This window comes from Elgaria multicarinata, chromosome 2 (genome assembly GCF_023053635.1).
Source record: "Elgaria multicarinata webbii isolate HBS135686 ecotype San Diego chromosome 2, rElgMul1.1.pri, whole genome shotgun sequence".
NCBI classification, from domain to species: domain Eukaryota; kingdom Metazoa; phylum Chordata; class Lepidosauria; order Squamata; family Anguidae; genus Elgaria; species Elgaria multicarinata.
The window spans coordinates 165,288,854-165,297,748 of NC_086172.1; the positions used below are offsets into that span (position 1 = coordinate 165,288,854).

An 8,895-nucleotide genomic window follows, 5' to 3' on the forward strand; every position below is an offset into this window, starting at 1 on the left:
ATCACCACTGATTTGCACAGCTATGATTACCCAAGAAAAGTGAACATGTAACACAGCTCAACAGTGCGATATAAGATAGCTGGGGCTGTTTTGCAGTGATTGAGTGGCCCTTTCCATGCTGTGCTTTCCTGATTAGCCCCAATACAAGCATCTCAATGAAAAGCTAGTCACGCAGACCTGATACAAGTGTTGCTCAATACAAATAAAATGCTGCTGTCCAACAGGTTCATTCAGAACACTTTTATTTCTATGTACTTCCAGAGTAGAACTGTACATGCAAAACTGCATTAGTCACAATAGATTTACAGTAGATTCTATTCTATTTTAAGTGTGGAATTTAGAATCCTTTTTACAGTATAAAAAAGACTAAACATCAATGGCTTGGAACTTTTAATTAGGTGTCAAGTATTTCCAATATTTTCAGTTCCAATACCTAGTTACTAGGCATTGTATGTTATAGATGTTTAGTTATCAGAACTTCAGAGATTTAACAGCAACATTTTTGCAGAACACGTTGAACTTCCCTTACTCCCTTTTTCCATCCATAGCTACTCTCAAACCCTGCCATCGACTAACCGACCAAGATTCCTTACTTGTCAGTATGGATTGTACAGTGTTATACATCAAGAAAGGACACTCCCTCAATGGCATCTCACATTACCAAAAAAAAAAGCAAATGTAACAAAAATAAAGGTATAACATCTTCAAAAATAAATATAAAGAGGGAATGCAGACAAGTGTCAAGACTTTTGGCAGGTAACATTCATAATATACAAAATATAACTTATTCAAAGCCAAGGGCAAAGGAAATATCCAAATTTCTCTCAAGTAATCAGCCATTTAATCCACTTCTTCCATACGAGATGTGTCATCATCTCCTTCAAGTGGTGGCATCTCTTCAGTAACTGCTGGGCTGGCTTCTTCTGTAGCAGTATCATCTTCATCTATGCCTGTACAAATTAAAGTTAATAGCACAGTAATTAACAATTGATTTCCACACTTAATCTGTTTCCAGCTCCTTACCAATAGCTACCCAATAGGAAGTTATATCAAGTTTACTAAAAGCATCAGAAAGACTTGCCCGGGAGTTTTTTTATCTAGGCATCTTTGGACAAGAAATTTCCCAAAGATCTGCAAATTTCAGAACTGATGAAGAGCAGAACAAGTTAATTAGAACTTGAATAGAAGTCCAACTTACCAAGACCAAGTTTGATCATTCTATAGATACGGTTGGCATGTGTTTGAGGGTCCTCTAGACTGAAGCCTGAAGACAGAAGTGCAGTCTCATACAGGAGAATGACCAGGTCTTTCACCGACTTGTCATTCTTGTCTGCTTCTGCCTTCTGCCTCAGTGTCTCAATGATAGAATGGTCCGGATTTATCTCCAAATGCTTCTTGGCAGCCATATAGCCCATTGTTGAGTTGTCCCTGAGTGCTTGTGCCTTCATAATCCTCTCCATGTTAGCAGTCCAGCCATATGTACTGGTCACAATGCAGCACGGAGAAGTCACCAGTCGGTTGGAAACTACAACCTGCAGAGAATTATAGGAAGATAATGATCTAAACGAATCCCTACAACTTGACACTTCACTACTGAGGGAACAAGTCCCACTGCCCATGTAGACTTCCACTCCCATGACATTGGTTTCGGCTCACGAGTATTTAGTCTATAGGAAGGTTTTACTTTAATTGGGAGACAAAAGCCACATCAAAAACATAATCCGGAGTCATCGCAACACAAGAGCTGGCACACCAAGTGTTTTAGCAGAATCAACCTTTGATTGGCATTAGGGTAGCTAAAAATGTTACAGTTTATTCAGGGGACAAGAAGAGCATAGAAAACCTATTAGGCTACACTCCATAGCTTAGTGGTAAATACAGGTTTTGCATCCAGAAGACCAGATAAGGTCTCAGCTTATGTCCTTGGCATCTCCAGTTAAAAAGGTATCTGTTCCTACTGGAAAGACCTCTGCATTTATTGCTACTTGGGTAAATTATCTGATTATATAAGGCAGTTTCCCATTTTTATCAAAGCCTCTCAAAAAAGCACAAAACAGCTTTTTCCAGACATTTAAGTACATGTGGGTTGCTTACCTTTTCTACTTTCTTTTCAAGTATATCTTTCATGATCTTACAGAGGCTTTCAAATTTTGCTTTCTTCTCCTCCTGTTTCTTTTTTTCCTCTTCATCTTCAGGAAGCTCCAGACCCTCTTTTGTTACTGAAACCAGAGTCTTCCCCTCAAATTCCTTTAGCTGCTGTACACAATATTCATCAATAGGCTCAATCATGTAGATCACTTCCAGACCATGTTTACGAAGCCTCTCCACAAAAGCAGAGTTCGCTACTTGATCTTTGGTTTCACCTAGAGTGAAAAAAAAATCCAGCTTCAGACAAGTTCCATTCCTTCCGCAAAATCTGACAAACATGATAACGAGAGCTGGTTCAGATAAAATACATTACTTCCTTCAAGTGGAATCCACTGCCAAGCCATGAACATATATAACACAGAGAGCCAAGGTAGCACTAGCCTAAAATGTTTGAGGACAAGTATATTATTTATTCATTAAAACCTGTCACAATCCAATCACCTGTGATATAGCATCCTTATGGTCAGTCTAAAATGGTATTTTTTCCTCATTCCTTATGCTGCATGAAGCGTTTCCCCACAATATTAAGTTACTCAAGGCTTCCTTTAATTATGAAGAGCTGCAATCACCTTAGCATCTACCTGGCATGCGGTCCTCTAGATCAGAGCTTTCCAAACTGTGTGTCGCGACATGTTAAGTGTGTCGGCTGCAGTGTGTAGGTGTGTCGCGCGAACTTTTTACAATTTATGTATGTGGCCGTATCTCTTATAAGGGGTTAGTTTAACCTCTGGTTTGCTAGTAAAACTGAATTACTGTGTTGCAAAATGATGCATGTCTAAAAAGTGTGTCACCAACATGAAAAGTTTGGAAAGCTCTGCTCTAGATACAATTCCCATGATTCCTCATCACTCCTATGCTGGCTAGGGATGATGAAAGTTGTAGGCCAAAGTATCTGGAGGGCCACAAGTTGCCCACTCTGATCTAGACAATTTAAAGCGAAACTTGCCTGTGATGTAATACACATGTTTCTGATTGTCCTTCATCCGAGTACAATAATCCTTTAATGACACCATCTCATCCCCAGATGCAGAAGTGTAGTATCTCAACAACTCTGAAAGTTTCTTGCGATTCTGTGAATCCTCATGTATGCCAAGCTGGAAGAAAATTGTATGTGGTAAGCTTTATGCAACACATTATTATTCCAGACAAAAAAAAGCACTTTAAAGCACATGCTCTAAACGAACCTTAATGTTTTTGGAAAACTGCTCATAGAACTTCTTGTAGTTTTCTTTATCTTCTGCTAACTCAGTAAAGAGTTCTAAGCATTTCTTGACCAAGTTCTTCCGGATTACTTTCAGAATTTTGCTCTGCTGTAGCATTTCACGTGAGATATTTAGAGGCAAGTCTTCTGAATCAACAACACCTCGCATGAAATCTATGAAGAAAATCTTCATTAGTTTATCATATATGGACTGAAAATCTAGTCATTCCCAGACTACCTGTTTTAAGGTTTAAAGTATGGCTAATAACTTTGAGTTCCTTCTTAAACTATTTTGCTTTCAATTTAGAAGAAACAACTAAAGTAGAAGGCAACATGATAAACTTATTATTCATCATGTGGGTGTAGTTGCTGCCATTACGCTGATTTTCTTTACAGCTTTCAGACCCAGGGGAAGCTCCACAGCTTTTGTCTTCTATCTACCAGGAAACTTGCAGGACATATAGAATTATTTACTTACTCAAATATTCAGGGATTAATTCTTCACAGTTGTCCATGATAAAAACTCTGCGCACATACAGCTTAATGTTATTCTTTTTTTTCCTGTTTTCAAACAAGTCAAAAGGAGCACGCCTTGGGACAAACAGGAGTGCTCGAAATTCTAGCTGCCCTTCCACAGAGAAGTGCTGCAAAAAACAACAACCAGCAGCAGAATTAGATAAAGACTTGGACTGAAAGGTGGGTCAAGGTGCCACCAGACAGTATTACAAGTACTTAAAACTTTATAAAATACTAGTGCCATTGCCAAAAGCTTGGGAAGGAAATCTGCTCATGTATTTGTTTTCAAACCAGCAAAGAGGACACTTACTTATAAGCAAACTGGTTATAGCATTTTTAATATGCCTGTTTGAAATACATGCAGAACAGATATATAAAAAAGGCAACTACTTTAGAAACTTGGATTAAGATTTTTGATATAGAACTTAACTTGTTACTAAGTTGTGGAACCACTGACTAGACACAGAATAGCAGTAACAATCTTACTTTGACTGCTAAGTGGTCTTCCCAGTCATTTGTCAGGCTCTTGTAGAATTCTCCATATTCCTCATTAGTAATGTCATCTGGGTTCCGGGTCCAAATTGGCTTTGTCTTGTTGAGCTCTTCCTGGTCAATGTACTTCTCCTTGATCTTCTTTTTCTTCTTCTTGTCATCATCTTTCTTTTCCTCTTCCTCATCAGAACCAACATCCTCAATCTCTGGCTTATCTTCAGCTTTTTCTTCTTTTTCCTCCTTCTCTTCCTCCTTTTCTTCTGCTTCATCATCACTCACCTCTTTATCACGCTCCTTCTCCACCTGCACACAAAAAGAGTAAAACATGAGCCAGATGAAGTAAGGTCAATAAATTTGTGTAACCTTGATACTTAAGGTAGCAGAAGTACCAACCCACTCAGATGCCCTCCACCACTGAATAACAACTCCTAATTCAGTGAAGGCTGTCCATAAACCTTTACTCAATTGAACACAAAAAATGTTAACACCCTATACACTATGACTTTTAAGTATCTCGTTGTATGACTTAGTTTCAGCTAGCCTTCCAAATAGCAGAATTACCAAGTAGCCTCAAAAGTCTGAAGGTTATCCCAGTTAATGTGAAACTATTTCCTGGGTTCTCAGTATTCTGGAAAAAATGTTTGGTCAATTAGTTGTACCCATTCAGACACCAATATATGGGTACTACTCATAGATCTCAAATGAAGTGAAAATATTTCTGTTATGCAAAATATTGTGTTTCGTGAGAACAATCCACTTACAAAGAGTGTTATTGGATATCCAATGAACTGAGAATGCTTCTTGACTATTTCCTTGACTCGCCTTTCTTCCAAGTACTCAGTCTGGTCTTCCTTCAGATGCAGGATAACCTTTGTGCCACGCCCTAATGGCTCACCTTCAACACAAGGAATTTTATAATTTAACTGTCATTGCATCAAAGCTGATTTGAAAGCCAGCAACTATTAATGTTCTAATGACTAGCTTTAGGATACTTAGGATATGAAAAATGCATAATTAGTTCAGTGGAATTACTGATTAATTTGGTAGCTTGGATTAGTATTAAGTAGAAGAACATACTTGTTCATGGTACTACTCCTGATCTGTACAATGTATCTGCCATGTTAGTCTGTATCAGAGCAGGCCTCAAGGATTTTCTATTAAATATGAAAGCTCAGAAATACTTTTACTTTCCCCGTCATTTCTTACTGCACTTCCAGAGCAGCAAGTGATGATTGCATTGTAGTTGCTGTGGTTTTAACCCATCAATATCTATCAGCATGGTTCCTTCTATCTAGTTCGCTTGTTTAAAGTAATTGTCATTTTAAAAAGTGAGAGCATTAATTAGCTGCCCTTACCAGTGTCCAGTCTGACAGTGAACGATCCACCAGCTGACGACTCCCAAGCATACTGCTCATCATCATTGTGCTTGGTGATCACAGTCACCTTCTCAGCAACCAAATACGCAGAGTAGAAGCCAACACCAAACTGACCAATCATGGAGATATCTGCCCCAGCCTGCAAGGCCTCCATGAAGGCTTTGGTGCCAGACTTGGCAATGGTACCCAGATTATTCACCAGGTCAGCTTTGGTCATCCCAATGCCAGTATCCACAATGGTCAGAGTACGATCATGCTTGTCAGGAATAAGATTGATCTTCAGGTCTTTTCCAGAATCCAGCTTGCTTGGATCAGTCAAGCTCTCATATCGGATTTTATCCAAAGCCTGTAGGACACAAGCCAGCATTTTCAGTACACAGGAAACCTTAGCCAAAGTAAGCATTCCACACCCCCTTACAAGATTTACTTACGTCAGATGAGTTAGAGATCAACTCCCTGAGAAAGATTTCTTTGTTGGAATAGAAAGTGTTGATGATCAGGGACATCAACTGAGCTATTTCTGCCTGGAAGGCAAAGGTCTCCACGTCTTCCTCCATTGGCTGATCTTGGGTGTGTACCTCCTCTGGCATCTGCCAACAAAGTCAAATATTTTTTAAAATACAGACCATTGAAAGTAGTCATAAAATAATTAATAACTACAGGATATTTTACACCTTATTTATCAACCCAAAGAGGCATTCTAGTACCTCAGTCATCAAGACCAGGTGTGGGGAACAGGTTTTACACAGGGAATTGTGCCATACCTGGCCCTCCATATGTTGAAAGATGTCAACATATGGCGTGGCCCCACTCACTGAGATCATTACTCCTGCCCTTTGCACTTTTACATACTGAGAGAAGCATCTCACGTCACAGAGAAAGGGACTTGCTGGCACTAAGAGCCTTATGAAGTTCCCATGGGGGGAGCTAACTTGGCAGATGCCATCTGTCTCTGGCTTCACAGGCACCACACTTTCCCCTATTGGAGGTGAAATGGAGCAGGCAAAGTATATAGAATACTGCTCCCCCTCTGTATGCTAATAAGGGGAATCTCCACCTCCCCAAGCTTCAGGAGGAAAGCGGGCAGTTGCCAGTGAGAGAGCCAGAGGTTCCCCACTGGTAATCTAGAGAAGAGTTCTAAACAGTACTTCTAACTAATAAACCTAATCAATTCATGGACAAATTTCAAAAAATGTATCACAAGATTATGGTGGGTTTTCTTTCTTTTTTTAATATTGCAACATTTAAATACCACATTTCAGCAGTAAGGTACCTCTCAACAAAATGCATGACAATGTGTGGCCAGATCGAACCTTAATTCCCCATATTAGCAAACCCCAAAAGCCTCCTTGGACAGATCCTTGACAAACTGCATTGTTGAAAACCTACCTTCAGCGGTAAACAAACTGTTTTATAGGTGATTTTGAAGACATAATCTACTTTTACAAAGTAGGCAAACAAAACTGCTTCGAAGAATCAGCTATCATTTGCTTTAACAGCAGATGGCAATAAGCAACTAAGACAAAAAGTGTTCTCTGTTCCTGATGGCATACTTTCTCGAGATTAAGTCCCACTTGAAACCAGCAAGCCTCAACTTTGAGTAAACGCGAATTGTAAAAGTCGGGGCGCTATTCAGTACTGGTTTGTATTCTACATTTTCTGTAACTTAAGAAGCACCCCATCCACTCATGCAACACTGCCTTCCGCCCTACAACTACACTTGTAAACCTTAAATAAAGGAACTCCAATACACTTCCCATGGAACTGATCGGCTACAGCCTACCCACCCACCCCTGGGCTGGGCGCACACATCCATCCTATCCCTCTTCCCCAGGGAGGAAGTGGGATGTCACGGGCGAGAACGCCACCGGCTCCCCCAAGAGGCCGGTCCCAGCGCCACCTGCTGGCCCCGGAGCGGAAGAACCAAGGGTTCTAGAAACTGCTAGAGTCTTCCCGCCCCCCGCCCCGTTTTAAACCCCTCCCTCCACCAGCGCTTTCACAAACCAATCCTCTCGCCGCTGCGATGCTGCCACCGAGACTTAACGTGAACGCGCGGCCAGAGCCAGATCTTCGCCATCCTCCCCGCCACCGCTTCCCTTCTCGCTCCTCTACTTGCCGCCTCCCCCCCCCCGCCCCGTTATTAGGCGTCAAGTCCGTTCTCACCGAGAATACCCGACCGACCGACAGCCCTCTTCAGGTCCCCCTCCCGCAGACGGCCCGACGCTGCTCCCATTCATTGCTCCGTCCGTTCCTTCTAGCCATCCAAGGCGAAGCACCATAGAGGCGACGCTATCTAGTCACCTATTTCCTCCGCAATTGGGTCTCGGGGGAACAAAGTAAAAGGGGGGCGTGCCCTCCCTTCCCCCGTGCACAAGCCCCCACCCCACGAGCGCGGGGTACCTCAGCGGCGCACACTTTGAATATCCCCCCTCCTCCTCCCCACAGACGCGCGGGTCCGTTAATAACGACTTCACCCTCCCTTCAGATCCCGACCTTTGTTCTACGATGAGTCGTTTTTACGCCTGACAGGCGATACCCACTCTCGCTTCTTCTCCCACCCCGCCCGTGCTCCTGGAGAAAGGGCACCTGCATTTCGCGCGAGGGACAGCCTAGTGGTCCCCTCATAGCCATTACTACTATTAAGTTTATCATCAACGCGAACACCGCGAGCGGCCGTGACTTGCGCGCCTCCTCACCTTGACGGCGTGAAGTCAACCAGCGACGAGACCGCGCACCCGAGATACCAGCTCCCCTTCCGACGCCTTACCAACTGCACTGCGCGGCACCTCCGCCTCCCGCTCGCCTTATATAGCCGCGCCGCCGCCTCTTTCCAGAACCATCGGGAACCTTCACTGACAGAGAAGGGAGGGGGCGGAGAGTAGGCGGGGATCTTCCAAGCCTTCTCCCGCGAGGCAAGTGGGGAGGAGGGGCCAAGCAAGAGCAGGGAAAAAGAACGGGGGGAGGAGTCTGTGTGAAAGGATGCGCATGCGCCTGTCATATTCCCCGCCCCCTTTTCCCCCCTCATCCTACTCTCAGCTTCGAGCTGTGCTTCCAACGGCCTCGGTCCTCGTGCGGATCGGGCAGCACGCATGCGCCGCGGAACGCGAGACGCTCGTGAGGGATTTCTCTCGCCTCCTTTCCCCCCTTCCCTAGGTACAAGGA

At 43.0% G+C, this 8,895-nt stretch overlaps 1 protein-coding gene across 1 annotated transcript; it reads right to left on the reverse strand.

Moving 5' to 3' along the window:
• Positions 1–225: 225 nt before the first annotated feature.
• HSP90AA1 (heat shock protein 90 alpha family class A member 1) lies at positions 226–8,519 on the reverse strand. Its single transcript, XM_063118067.1, has 11 exons — positions 8,430–8,519; positions 6,165–6,323; positions 5,713–6,079; positions 5,119–5,252; positions 4,352–4,660; positions 3,828–3,993; positions 3,333–3,523; positions 3,095–3,242; positions 2,095–2,363; positions 1,199–1,532; positions 226–950 (listed from the first exon to the last, which is right to left on the reverse strand). The coding sequence occupies exons 2-11, from the start codon at positions 6,321–6,323 to the stop codon at positions 841–843; spliced, it is 2,187 nt and encodes a 728-aa protein (XP_062974137.1). The 5' UTR covers positions 8,430–8,519; the 3' UTR covers positions 226–840.
• Positions 8,520–8,895: the final 376 nt, after the last annotated feature.

What these genes read in the sequence shown, in the direction of transcription:
- HSP90AA1 (XM_063118067.1), bottom strand. Translation starts at nt 6,323, where the DNA reads ATGCCAGAGGAGGTACACACCCAAGATCAGCCAATGGAGGAAGACGTG. An exon ending in TGATCTCTAACTCATCTGAC is followed by an intron (nt 6,080 to 6,164) that starts GTAAGTAAATCT and finishes TGTGTCCTACAG; the next exon opens with GCTTTGGATAAAATCCGATA. An exon ending in GATATCCAATAACACTCTTT is followed by an intron (nt 4,661 to 5,118) that starts GTAAGTGGATTG and finishes TTTTGTGTGCAG; the next exon opens with GTGGAGAAGGAGCGTGATAA.